The 15519-nt window shown below is 36.4% G+C and overlaps 1 protein-coding gene across 1 annotated transcript; it reads left to right on the top strand.

Annotated features, from left to right (window-relative positions):
- LOC113272012 lies at nucleotides 1–2809 on the top strand. Its single transcript, XM_026521929.1, has 4 exons — nucleotides 1–153; nucleotides 264–477; nucleotides 571–1552; nucleotides 1990–2809. Exons 1-4 carry the CDS (start codon nucleotides 1–3, stop codon nucleotides 2807–2809), a joined length of 2169 nt encoding a protein of 722 aa, XP_026377714.1.
- Nucleotides 2810–15519: the final 12710 nt, after the last annotated feature.

Genomic DNA, 15519 nt, shown 5'->3' with positions numbered 1-15519 from the left:
ATGATAAGCAAAGCTGTTCTCATCCACTACAATGGTGAATGGGTGCACAAAAAAGGTAATGATGACTACAAAGGTATGACACATCTTGCGGGGGTACCTGATAAGTACACTTTTGAGGATGTGAAGAAGAGAGCAATGGATGTTTTAGGTTTCGTGCACAAACCTTGTTTTGATGTGTATGGCCTCATAGATGTCCCGGGAACCTCATTTAAGCAAAGTATTAAGATTGTTAGTGAAGAATGTTGATTTTTTATGTTGGCCAGACATGTGGAGTCCCAAGATTTTACACAATCAAATATGGAGAAGAAGTAAAAGTAGATATTCCTCCCGTGACTCCCAAAACAACTACTGGAGATTACAGCGGATCCAAGATGCTTCCCCACACTCCCTTGACCCCTCTTAACAGTATCACGTCGTGTTCCAGTGAGGATTATCAGTCCAAGAATGAAACCATCAAGGGAGATGGTGGTGTTAAAGGTACGTTTATTTGTCCCTCTTATTATTGTTCTTTTGTATTATGTTTTTCCTGACCAAATAGTCATACTAATGTTGAATGTTTTATTTTTTCAGCGAGTACTAGTGGTCCAAAGGATAGGAGATGTCTTGAACCAGTAATCACTCCATCAGCCAAGAAACTTCGATGTCTTCATGATGCGACAACAACTCCAGCGCCGGTTCTGGATATTCCTAAACCCCCGAAGGATATGAAGTACAATGATCTATGTGTGGGTAACACTTTCAAAAGCAAGGGGGAGATGAAACTTATACTTGCAATAGCCAAAGTAGAAAGAAATTTTGAGTACAAAGCTTTTAAATCCGACAGCCAGAGGTTTATTTCCAAATGCAAAGACAAGACATGCGAGTGGCGTCTGCGAGCAGTTCCCTTAGATTCTTGTGGGTGGTGGAAACTCACAGTTGCAAACGATGTGTATACTTGTGAAAGCAACAAAAGGACTGACCCTGAATTAAGAACCAAAGCGGCCGCTACTGGAATTGCAGAGCTTTTCAAGCACAAATTCAAAGAACTAGATGTGGCATTTACGTCCAAACAACTGGTTAAGGACATAAAAAGGGATTATGGAGTGGTTATGAATTACCGGCAGGGATACAACGCTTGCAAGCGTGGTATTGAGATGATCAAAGGTGGCCCTGATGAATCGTACCAACACCTCGTTGGTTATAGTCACATGCTTGGTGCTCGTAACAAGGGTATTGTTACCGAGATTGTAACTGATTCAGATGATTCTTTTCTATATTATTTCTTTGCTTTTGGAGTATGTATTGAAGGATTCAAAAACTGTTTCAGACCCGCAGTTGCGGTTGATGGTACACATCTTACAGGGCCACGCCAAGGAGTTCTACTGTCAGCCGTTGGAATGGATCCCGACGAGTCGATCTATCCTATTGCTTTTGCTGTTGTTGATTCAGAGAATAATGAATCTTGGGAATGGTTTATGAGAAAGTTAGTCGGAGTACTTGGCGATAAGTATGCTATGAATGAAGATGTTGTTGTGGCAACAGACATGCACCCATCGATCGGTAGAGCCATAAGGTTGGCATTTCCTTGTGCTAATCAAGTATACTGCATCCACCATCTTTCAGGTATTTAACAAGACTTTATATACTATAAACACATGAGTTTTGTGTTTAAATAGATTTGATGTTAGTTATCTGAATGGATACAACGTTAACCTTGATTTGTGTTTAGTATAACTTATCAGACTGTAGGTCTTTATGTGTGCGTATCTAGATAGAGTTATGAAGTCAATGAAAATAGCATCATATTGCATATAATGTCCCAGCGGAGGTGGCAGAACAAGTTTTGTAGCATCAATAACATCATATTGCATATATGTACAGTCCAAACAAGTTTTGTTGTCCACCCTGTTGTATGATACATTTCAGACATATATATATATATATGCATGCTTCATGTTGTACTTATAGGTCAATCCTGTAATGTTTGACCTTGCAAAAAATATCAAACAGACCTACCATAGCGTCTTCGGTGGTATTTACAAGAGCTACAAAAGAGTTTAGCAATGATGAGTATGAACTTGCTATGAGATACCTAGGTTTAGTGAGCCCCGCTGCTTTAAAATCTGTAGTGGATCTTGGACCGGAAATGTGGGCCAGGGTGAAGGCTAGAACAGGTCGTTTTACTCTCATGACTACAAACGCCTTTGAAACTTTCAATTCAAGAATATCTGATGTTAAAGGTCTTCCAATCTGCCATTTAGTCGATTACATTCGCAGGTTCCTTATGGAATGGTTCTGCGAACGTAGACAACTAGCTCGTGATCAGCAAGATCCTTTGAGTCAACATGCACGGGATATAATCAAAGAACGGTGGGCTATGACAAAAAGGTTTGTGGCTTGCCATGTCAATGGGGACGAATATGAAGTGGACGAGGGTGACTATGAAGAGCAGCACACCGTCTATCTTGACCGAAGGTCTTGCACGTGCAAAGTGTTTGACTATCAGCATCTTCCGTGTCCCCACGTACTTACAATGTGTGAGACATATAAGATAAAAGAAGAAGGCCTTTGTGGGGAATATTATAAAACATCGGTTTGGAGATCTATGTATGAACCTAAAATCTATGGTGTGCTGAGCCCAGAAACTTGGGATGTCCCAGCGGAGGTGGCAGAACGGGTGGTGCTTCCTCCAAAAACTACACCAGAAGTTGGTCATCGGAGCATCAAGAGGAAAAGGTCTGTCATTGAAAAACCTAGAAAGAAAAGAGCTTGTTCAAGGTGTCACCAGACAGGGAATTATGCTAACAGCAAACGTTGTCCCAAGGCTTAGAATTGGAGTGATTTTGGTTGTTGACATTGCTTACCTTGTTATGTTTTTTTAAAATAGTTTAGGCGGCATCATTAGTAGAGTGGATTTAGTCATATTTTCATCCTCAGGGTAAATTAGTTTTTCTCAGACTTGATATTAAACCTTAAATTTCGGAAAGTAGGTCTTCTGTAATTGAATTTAGGAATTACCCTTTGAAAAAGAATTCCTTAGTTTTCTTATGTTTATTAATTGTAAGTTCTACTGGCATGTTTCATGTGAACTAATTACAATAATCAAAAATCATTTACTACCATGTTGTTTTAGTGATTGGTAGCTAGGTGATGCACTCTTTTAAAGTGCTAATTTTCATTTACTTTTCTTATTGAAACAACGAAAATTATATAGCCATAACTAGGAAAACCTAGAAGTAAAAACAGTTCCATCGTATCTAATAAAAAGGACTTCAATTATAAAATAAACTAATCAGACATTATCTTAAACCATTCTTCATCACTTTTCTTTTCAAGTTCTGCGTTCTTGTGCCTTCGGATATCGCTCTTCATTGCACCATTCATCAGCTCAACAAGGGAAAGATCTTGAAACAAACTCTGTCCAAAATTCTCTTCCTTGATCCATACGCCGCTGCCATGATAAGGAATGATACATGAATCCGGGACTGAGATCCTCAACCTGTTGCATTCTTCACGTAACTGGCGATCCTCCTTTACTAACTCAAACCACTCCTTACAGAATTGGCTACCGTTTTTTGTTGTGTAGAAATTAGTTACTACATGCTTAGCAATAGGTTTTTTAGAGTCAACAAACTCATCACCATCCGACGCAACACCATTCCTCCCATATATGATAGTATATTGATTTCTTGTTCGGGCAGTTGAATTAAGTGACGTTACGTCAGACTGTTGAGAGGATCCTGCCATTGTTTTCAGATGATTTGAGATAAAAACTTGTAAACAAATGTACCTAATAACAGTGATTTTCTTTACCCTAGAGATTATTAAGCACAAACGAATCTGAATGATGTCCATTTATACTTATGTTGGCAAACATGTAGAATTTAATGCCAACTAAATATAGCTGGCGCCTCTCATGTTCACCTCTCATGTGTATCTGAAAAGAAAAAAGCAAGCTGTTTTTGACTAATTACAATTAGTCAAAAAGTTTTTTTTTTCTTTTCACGTTTCCCAATTAGTCTTCTGTTGGCAGCTTATGGGTTGTGTTACCTTTCAAAAACAAAAGAGATAAGGAAGAAAAAAAAAGCAAATTTAAATCTTGTCCCATTCTTGGGTAATGTTTACACACATTGACAACATTCCCTTCAAATCCTCTCATCTGTACCTGAAAAGTGAAAACCAATTTCTTTTCATCACATTAGCCATAACACCTTAATGCCATAAGGGGACAAACCGTTACCTCTATCACTATTAAAAATTGTGCATAAAAATGGTCCAATAAGGGACAAATTATTGTGGCGGTCGGTAGTTTATTTTAAGTCAAAGCAGGTGGGAGCGTGGGAGTTGGGAAGTAAATGCTTATTCAAATTTCAAAGCAAATGGGTGAGTCATTTATCATAACAAAGAAAAGAAAATAATAAACAAAAGGAAAATCAAACAACTTAGATATGAGTGAGGTAGGAAGATGCTTTCTCAGTGTACAATTCTATACATATATATATATATATATATATATATATATATATATATATATATATATATATATATATATATATATATATATGACATCCAACCCTTAGGAGTGATTCCTTACAATTTAAACTACCCACTTCGATCACATGGGTTCAAGATCAGAGAGCAAATCATGTTTGGAAAAATGTTTTTCTAAAATTCCTTCAAAAAGAAGACGTCAAAGCAACCAACAAACCAACAACCTACCAAAACCAGCGGATGAGGGTTCTTCAAGTATGTCTTTAACAAATCTGGATACTTCTGCCAATGGAGTTATGTCCTGTGAGGAATGGTATGACACGATTGAAGAAGGTCGTAGATTAAGAAAGGAAACAGCTGAGTTGGGTCTTCCAGTTACGCCGTTGCCACCTCTTGGAGATCTATTACACCATACATATAATGATCTGGTCAAATGTGTTAATTCTATAAGAGCTGAGAATAACGCACTTAATAGGAGATTGATTAATCGGAAGAAGTATTCTGCTCTACAGGGGATTAATATGTAACTGTAGTGGTAGTAAAATCAATCATTTTCTCTTGCAGTATTATGGTAAAAAAAAGTTTATTTAGAGCAATGCTATGTATGAGTGGTAATTTAGTATACCTTTTATCTTATGTTCAGTTTACTTGGTAGTAACTGAAGTTGTTGTGCAAGTGCAATGCAGCAGGATAGTACTTCAGAGTATAAATTTACGAACAATATCGCAGTTCTCCAAACAACCCATTAGATTATGACGATAGTTATCAGTTTAATATCTAACACCATTAACAACCTTTAATATCCATTGCTACTTTGTTGCTCTCCCTTTGTATTCAGCGAGCTTCATACTGCACAACTGCGACAAACAAAACCATCAGCTTAGGTTTGATCCAGAACAAAACTATCAAAATACATCCCGAATCAGTCGAACATACATTTTCATAAAATATAGAAAGGTATTTATCTACCATAATTCAATTTCTTCAACATAGTTTTCTAAGAAAACTAATGCATACATAATGTTCAAAATGTTACCATCTCAAAGGGGGTCAAACACCCATCAAAATTATATTTAGATATCCCTTTGTTAGCAGAAAAACCATAGTATCTTTTCTATAATTCATATATTAGTCAACGCGTAACTATATGCTGGGAACTCAACAATCATCACAAAATAAGTATATATAGCAATAAGGTATATATACTTCCAATAAGTAAGTATATACATATGCAGGTCTAACAGGAAACTGGCCACTAGTTAGTAGTTACAAAGTTCCTTCCAATAAGGTAACAAGAGGATTACACAGTCCTAGCAACTGCCCCTTTTTGCTACGTAAGCATCTACATACTCAGCGGGTTGAGACATTGATGGGGTCATTTAACCCTTAAGTGGAGTTCAGGATCACCAGGCTTTAAATCTCTATTATAAAGAGTCACATAAAGAACTCTTCAGGATTTCGACTTCTTTCCTTACATTCCCAACCTGCAAAAACAACAAAAAAACAAAAAATATATATCATCAACACCAATCCACAACTTCCATATCAATTTCTCAGCTTCAGTTGAAGTCCTTACATTCACTAGATTCAAATTGGAGTCCTTCAATTTCTTCTCAGCTTCAGCTGGGCGTGTTTCCATGTTCCTAACTTAGTTCTCTATTCATCTTCACATTCATTTTCTTTTTCATTTTATTTCTTTAGTTTCTCAACATGCAAAAACAACAACAAAAAAAAAAATCACACCAATACATAACTTTCATATCAAATTAAAGTTCAAGTCATTCAATTTAAGTAACTAACCTAAAAACAAACCGATAAATCCCATATTAAAACCTAACTCCATGCATCTGAATAAAATACGAAAAACAAAAAAATTGGTTAAAATCAACAAGCCAAACCTAACATCAGTATTATACAAAAGGTAAAAATCACCTAAGTCGAATAAAATCAAGTATACCCGATATGAACTGCGACTAAAGATGTTGAAATCTACCTGTAGAAGATCTGAACTGCAACTTAAGCTGTTCGATCTACCGGAAACCAACCAGAAAAAATAATTGTTAAACCCCCATTAAGAAAATCGACCAGTAAGAAATCAAGAAGAGAATTTTTTTTTTTAATAAAAACCCTAACTGTACCTGCTGATTTTGTAAAATCAAACATAAGTGCTGCACAACTGAGAGATGTTGAAGGTTAATAATCATAATGAATTTTAATGAGGTTTTGTCATATAGGGCTTAAATGGTTGGTAATGGTGGAGTTCAAAGAGAGGAGGAGATATTTTGGCTGGTCTGGTTCTCGTTTGCAAATGAACTGATGAAGAAGAGGGGATACAACAGGTAAAAGTGATAATTAGGGTTATGGTTTGCTTATATTGGTGGCAACGGTTGTAATTACTGTGAATCTTTAGGGAAAATTCGCGACATTTAGGGTTTCTCCCTAAATCGATGGCCAATAACCATCTATTGTGTCTCATACGGATTAAGAATCCAATGGTTCACATAAACCTATTTTGTTCATACAGATCATGAAGTTTGTGTTTCTTTGCTAAATTGTGTTTCTTTGTGTTTCTTTGCTAAACTCAATTCGTGTCTTCGGGGTATTAACAACCTTCATTATGACCAAGTATATTAATAAATGTCGTGTACATTTTAGTCCACGTCTAGATATGGATCATATTTCACATTGTCAGATTTCGAATTAATAAAGATGAAATATATCATATTTCAACATCTCGGGTTCAAAGTTTACTAGAGTTAAAACAGAGGTTATCATTTCGATGAACTGAATATGAAATATATCGGATTTCGACATCTCGGGTTCAAAGATTACTAGAGTTAGACACGAGGTTCTCATTCGGATGAACTGAGGATGGATTATATGAGTTCTTATCATCCCGGTTTCGTATATTACACGAGTGAGACTGGAGTCTATCACTCGGATGAACTGAGGATGGATCATATGAGTTCTTATCATCCCGGTTTCGTATATTACATGAGTTAGACCCGAGTCTCTCACTCGGATGAACTGAGGATGGATTATGAGTTCTTATCATCCTGTGTTCGTATATTACATGAGTTGGACCCGAGTCTCTCACTCTTATGAAATGAGGATGTATTATGAGTTCTTATCATCCCATGTTCGTATATTACACGAGTTAGACCCTAGTCTCTGACGCGACGATAACGATAAGAAATAGCCTTGAATCCACAAGGTGTGTTTTTAATCCACAGAACATTGTTCTGAATCCACAGAACAAGGTATAATCTCAAGAGATTTGTGTTGTTAATCCATAAGAACAACAAATAGAACACTTGAAAATACACAAATAGAAAACAAGTTCCTTTTCAAACAACAAATAGAACTTGATCATAGTCAGGTGATAAGAATTTATACTCAAAGAAACGCTCTACTTCATTCAACCAATCAAGGAATTCTTCTATGTGTAACTGGCCATTAAAAGGTGGAAGACAACTCTCATCTTGATTGTGCGAAACCACCATGGTTGTCTTCTTATTCTCCTCTATTTTGTCTGCCTCCATCATGTCCTACACCACAATTGTGAAAAACCATATCAATAATTTCTTCATCACTGGAATCATCACGATTATGTTGTCCATTAAATAACGAAGAAGACGTTCTCTATCACGTATTTGATTTCGAACCATCATCTCTGTCAAACGAGTCGTGGAAGTCAGTAACGTCTCTACGGACCTCATCATTTGTGCTTGAGTGTTAGCAATCTGCCCTAACGTCGTAGCACTCTCCCTAAAATCTCCAGTCGAGCGGTTGCCACCATCTCCATCATTGTTAGAAGCCATGAAACAAGGATCAAACCTTGCTCTGAATGCAATTGACGTAGCGTTAACGATAAGAAATAGCCTTGAATCCACAAGGTGTGTTTTGAATCCACAGAACACTGTTCTGAATCCCGCACACAAGGTATAATCTCAAGAGATTTGTGTTTTGAATCCATAAGAACAACAAATAGAACACTTGAAAATACACAAACAGAAAACTAGTTCCTTTTAAAATAACAATCATCAATAACGTTTTACAAATCAGGATCCTAAGATTAAATACTAGTAGGTAGTTATAGGAAGTTAACACACACATTAGACACACAAGATAAGAAACTGAAACTAGAAACTGAAAATAACTATTAGATATTTTCTGAAAGTTGTAACTGTCAGGTGTGACTATCCTTGTTCTGCATCAGTCTCTCACTCGGATGAACTGAGGATGCATTATACGAGTTCTTATCGTCCCGGGTTCTTATATTCTTGAAAATACACAAACAGAAATCCAGTTATCCTCCCATATATTGACTGTCATTCCATCACCCATTTCCCAAATACTGTTTTGTTTAACTAAAATTATTCCTTTGTAGATACATTTCCACATCCAAGAGTTAGAGGAAGGGATTTTATCTCTAAAAGAGAGTTTCTCTGTGTTCCATTTTTTCTATTATGCTTTCAAACAGTTTTATTTTGGTTTTATCTATAAGTAGAGGTGTTCCTAGATAAGAATCTTTCAGGGCTCACTAGAACAGAAGGTGAAATTAGGGATTCAAGAGAATCCCCCCCAAAAGGCGAAGAGAAAGATAATCTTCTTGCAATAGAGATATTATTATCAAATAAAGATGGGGAATCAGTATTTGGTACCGGGTCTGGAGAGTCCGACCCGGATCCGACTTCAAGAGTAGTCATGGGACCCGCATAAGCTTGGTTTTGTGTGTGTGTTTTTTTTTGAAAAGACCACCAGGGAAGGGATAGAAAGCCACAATTAATTTTGACAAATCAAGACAGAACTAGGTTGCATGCAAAACATATCATTCTACCGCACGTCCTAGGTTAATTAAGACTGAGAGACTAGGAAGTGGTAGAGGAAACTCAGACAACAAAAAAAGGAGACAAATCAACAAAATAAGATTATAGGATCCTGAGATGATCTCTCTCGGGATAGAGATAGAGACGAACTAAGCATGTTGAAAAGAAAAAGAGATTATAGGATATGCATGATGAAAATATGATTTACTATTCGGGAATGATTCGGAGAATTACTAACTAGGTTTTGTTGTATATTTTTACTACCTATGTATTCTATATTGCTTTTAAACTTTAGTGGATTTTTTATACACATTTTTCCTACCTGTGTATTCTTAGTTTTTAAATTTCAATTCACCCAAACCAGTGATCTTTAGTTGACACTAAGCTGCTAACTCCCTTCAAAGAACATGGAGTGGATAAAATATCTAAGCATCAATTTTTAGAAGCAGAGACAAGCCGCTATACATACATAACTGAAGGATCATAACATGATCAACAAAATATAAACAGATATATCCAGGGTATAAGAGTCCATCGCCACTAACTTAGATTTAGAACTACAACTGACATCTTTTTCAATTATACACATCCAAAAAACATGGACCAACATGCTGGCCAGGAATTATACTACAAGATCATATGATTACAGGTTACTATTCACCACTTGTGCCATTCACCTTTATAATTGTTTCTTGAATAGATGCACGCAAGTTCGCATCGATAACGAGTAACGAAAGCAGGTTCGACTTCACAAACAGGAATCTTCCTTACCATATGCTCGATAAACTTGAAAGCAAACACCCCACAAGAGTTACTGCATAAATATTATATGGACCAATTCTCCAAATATAAGGTTAAAAATTCAAGGTTAAATATATATTTCAAGTAAGACTCACGTATCATTTTGCTTAGGGTTTTTTAGGTCATATCTACACCACCATGGACCGCGGTTGTATGCTTTCTCCAAATAATCACGAATTTTACCGACTTCCGGGTGAATTTTGCTTGAGTGATTATTACGATTCGGTCTAAGAGAATCATAAATTATAATTGTCTTCTCCTTTACTTGAATGGAGACTGCGACCCAGTGAATATTTTCAATACAAACTACACCATATACGACATCAACCTTATCCCAAGAGGGTAAATGCTCACTAGGTGGTGAACCACGGCGTCCTGCTAACCTTAGTCTGAATCTGTCAACTTGGGCAAAATCACCATTCGCAAAATGTTGTTGTTTCACGAGCAAGGCAGCTCAGTCACAGTGTATTCATGCAATAATATAAATAAGTAGAAACTATCCAATCTATTCTGCACAAAAACTTACTGGTAAGTGACTTTCAAAGTATGACCAGGTACCAGTGGATTTGTTACAAGGATAATACTTGTGCAAAAGCACCAATGCACTGTCAATAATCTGCAGGAAGACCAATAAACATAAAACTTCTGACAACCCAAATGATGTTCTCATTATTAGATTTAATCGTCAATATCAAATGATGTAATATGACTCACATTACCGCATAACCAACCAGTTGAACTTAGTAGTAGTTTATACTCAGAGCAAGACAATAATGATGTACCATCACCATTATAGTTATCGCCATGTTCCTTGATACTGTGGTAAAATAAGATCCATTATAAGGCAACACCATGATTGTTAGTTTTCACATATAAAACAACACAGAGAAACAAAAAGGTATACTAGGGAGGAGAAACAACAAGACATAGAAACAAAAGGGTATACTAGGGATGAGGCTAACCCGAGGTTTATGAATTTGTTCACATCATCTATATCCTGCTTCGTTATTCGCTGATCCAATGTGTCTTCTTCAAAATAATTCATGATAACAAGTTTATGAAGGTGCAGGGTTTATTTTCCTCCTAGCCCTTCCCTGACCTTTTGTAACATCATCAGAAAGAACGATAATGGGTGCATAAGGGTCAGTGCAGGGTTTATTTTTCTGACGCTTTCTTTTTTTCCCCGTTGAGCTGTTACAATTTTTTTACCTACATATCCGACACAGTCAAAAAGTCATACCACGATAGTTTTGTGAAAAAAGTACAAAATATATACGTGCTAATGTAGCAACAAAACTAGAGATGAAACAAATACTTACAACAGCTCGACTCACATCAACTTCCTTATTTGGAGGATTGTACGGATATGGTGGATTTAATTCAATACTGTTGGATCCATTGCCAGGAGTCACATCTGGCTTCTGCATTGCCGCACCATCAAAATCTCCTTCTTCGTTATGTCCTCCAGGTGGAGTCCCCTGTTCAAACAACATAAATATCAGTTTAATAAAACTTCAATATCAGAATAGATGTGACATTCTATCTATCTTAATACAATGAATTTCCAATTAACTCACCGTTTTTGTCTTTGACAATGCATTGTACGTCTGGGTTCCACCAATCTTATCTTTTATTGATTTGATCTCGGCAGTTAAACACTCCACATGATTCAACATTTTTTTATGGCTATTACTTACCTGGACACTTAACTCCTCCAACTGACCCTTCACTGCACTTTTAAATACCTCCATTTCACCAATCACCGTCATTTTCAAATACTCCGTATGACCAATCATTGCATTTTCACAAAAGACTCGAAAGAAGCAATGAGTGAAGTTGATGTCCTAGAACAAAGAACATCAGGTTGGGAGCTAGGATGTGCCACACGTGCTTCTTCCTCATCCTTATCAAACAGATCTTTTTCCTCCACCACATTTTCATTCCCTAACAGATCTTCTTCGTCCTCTTCATCATCCATGATGCTCTCCTCTGGAACCTGTTCATCCACAAAAACATTTTCAGACTCTAACATATTTTCTTCCTCACCCTTCTCAAACAGATCTTCGTTCTCCACCACATTTTCATTCTTTAACGAAACTTCTTCTTCGTAATCTACCAAGGGACCTTCACATAACCCCAACATTACCAAACACTTTGCATCTTCTTTATGCCACATAATGTCATCACACACTTCACCCTGTAATTTTATAAAGTCACTCGACCAAATTAACAATGTAGCAAACAAAAAAATAAAGTAACTAAGGTAGTTATTACTTCATACCTTTGACTCCTCCAAAATCATAAGTAGAGGCTCATGGTGTATTACTAAATCGCATGTAACACTATGCATATGGGGGCGCCAATTTGCAAAAATAGTCTTGCTTCCAAACTTATCAAGCACTTTCGGTAACACTTCCAGACCCCAAACCTTGGTGAAAAAAGGAAAACCTTTAAAACAACAATCACAAAAAATTAGACAACTAGAAAATATCAACCTAACTGATTCTTACCACCAGGACATGGGCCATTCCTTGACTCTTGTAAGTCACCTCACTTCCAACAGGCTTGTTAGCGTTAATCTGATAATCTAAGGCAGAATTGCTATTATCAATAGTTCTGCTGAACGCTATTTCAGCCCAAGGATAAGAGTTGAAGTCGACGAGGTTATCCACCAGGTACCAGTAATTATGCTCAACTACTTTGTCATCTCCCTTTCCCAGGACATACCTGTGGACAACATATAATAACGACAATTTCACCTTGTCATCAGATTCCAGTGGGACTTTGACAATTTCACATTCAGCATTAGAGTTGCTTGATTGGTGACATTCACGCGATATTTTTTCCTCCTCGTCCTTTTTGCTTGATCGGTGACATTTCCTCGATTTTTTTGTCCTCCTTTTTGCTACATTTCTTCGATTTTTTTTCGTCGTCGTCCTCATCCTCCTTCACTTTGCCAAAAAGTAATAATTTCAAACGTTTTCCAGTTACTGGTTTTCCTTCATCGGGGAAATGCTTCATCTTAAGGCAGGGCTTCATGGCGGGACGAGTAAAATTTTGGTCCGACTTCCTCAAACTAAGCCCCGAAATTAATGCGAACTCTTTCTTTCCGAAGGAGAGTTCCTTTCCACAAACCATTACGCGCATTTCTTCACGGTTACCCTTATCACCTTCATCACCCGTGGAGATCTGACTAGCCAATAAAAAATGAAACAAGGCACTAGACCACGTTTGCATTGGCAGGTGCAGTAAGGGGCCAATTGTAGTTGACATAAATTTCTCTTGCTCGGCAGGAGACAGCAGGTTACGCACCCACTTCAAAACCTTAGGGATCGAGTATGTTGTTACCTTGCACGTATAAGCCCGGTACCTGGCAGGGTGAACAAACATCCTACAACATAGAAATAAATAGTTACACCAATTACAACATACAAGTTCTTAGAATTAAGTATTTGAGAGCGGAAAGCAGCAACATTGAAAAAAGATAAATATTCGTACATTCCAACTAATCCAATAACCACCTGTATTCAAGTTGTAAAAGTGAATCAACGAATGACCGGTCTAGTTTCCGTTTACAAGTGGCTTATACCAAATACACCTAGAAAGAACAATGCAGCAACATGGAAAAAATAGGATTCACATAAAGGCATCTAACTTTCTTTTATATATAAATAACTAAACTATTGTTATTGTTCAAATTTAACTTCTTAAAATAGTGAGCAGATAGGCAGTAGCTTGGGTTTTAGGCTATTAATGCATACATTTCAGCATTTGACAGGGAATGCTCAACGGTGGCACGATTACACTATACCATACAATCATCTATTCGAAGAAGTAGATTCAAAACTATATCTAAAAGTAAGTATTCAACTCTTCGATCTTTACTGATTAATATACTCAGGAAATATCTTATGTGTATCTCCAGCAATAAAAAAGAAGTGACCAGACACAACACATAAAATGAATGGTTATCCTTAACAGGCTAAATGTCACCTATCTACCTTTCAACACCATCTGTAGATATCACTCTTTTGTCCTCAACAGTGGCATCCAACACTATTTCATCCACATGAATCACATATTTCACTTTTCGAGAACACTTCTTCTTCTTCCCTCCTACACCCATAACTTGGAACCTACAAAAATAATATAGTCAGGATTAGTAATAACATAGTAGTAATTCATATTCTTTAGTTACTCAAAGTACACTCCGCACACAAAGTTATAATGATTAAGAAAAACTAAGTTTTATCTACCTAATACTACATGCTCATCATGACATTATTATGACATTATAAACAATTCGCAAGTGAGGTTATTAGATTAGTTTGAAACTACAACTTGTGCAAAAAACAAGCTTCCAAAACTGCCATCATACATTGAATGAATATCATCCATTGGCAGTGTACAATAATACGTATGAGAGTTTTTTTGAAACAATATATCAAGTACCATATGATAGCAAAACCTAAAATGGTACACCCATGAATGAAGTTGTATCAAACAAACACCATCATACCATCCGTGTAAATTTTACCACTATCATGTAACCGGGGAAAGCCTTACTGGCAGTTCCCTTACTGATTGATACCACAGATTGCAGGAAAAGCAATTACAGCACCAATGAAAATTTACAGTGGATTACTTATCTGAGCTGGTATACATTTAATTTTAACTATATATGATTCTTATTGTCTGATAAATTCTTGACTCAATAAGAATTTTCAGAAAAGTACATGATATATATATGTATGTATATATCTCCAATGTTTTTAGGTTGACGTAGATGATAAATTTATCAAAGAAAAAGGTAATAACAAGGGAAAGAAAAAGGCCACCAATTATTCTAAGAAAACCAATCGATTCGATGAAGTTGGAATCATACATCAAATCTAATTTACAAAACAATGGGAACAAAGTCGATCTCTTGTTAGCAGGTTGGGATGAGAATATGCAGGTAAAAGGAATACACTACTCAGTAGTCTAGTGTAACTTAATTGGGATTTTGGTTCTATCTTAATTATATGTTGATTGGGTTAATATATTTTGTAATTTAATCCGAGAAATGTCCATATTTAGAGATAGCAGTGGTTAAATAGTTATTCATACAACATGTTACAACTATCCACAAATTTATGATTTTGAGCTATTGTTGAATCTAAAACAATGAAGCTTTTGGTGGCCATGCCAAAGCATAGGAAAACAAGGAAGAGTACTAATTATGTAATGAATGACAAGAGTTTTACCTGCACTTAAACTTAGGTGGACCACGTCAATGCTCTGAACTAGGATTCAAGTAACAACTCCAACTATCTCTGAGCACATGATCCACAAGTATTACAAAATCTTTAGTATCCGATAAACAAGAATTAGAGAGAAACCCAACATAATACACCCAATTTTAAAACAAATAAATAAA

The sequence above is a fragment of the Papaver somniferum genome, chromosome 4, assembly GCF_003573695.1.
Source record: "Papaver somniferum cultivar HN1 chromosome 4, ASM357369v1, whole genome shotgun sequence".
In the NCBI taxonomy this organism is placed as follows: Eukaryota; Viridiplantae; Streptophyta; class Magnoliopsida; order Ranunculales; family Papaveraceae; genus Papaver; species Papaver somniferum.
Note: the sequence above shows the minus strand (reverse complement) of the source record. Positions and strands in the feature narration are given on the sequence as shown.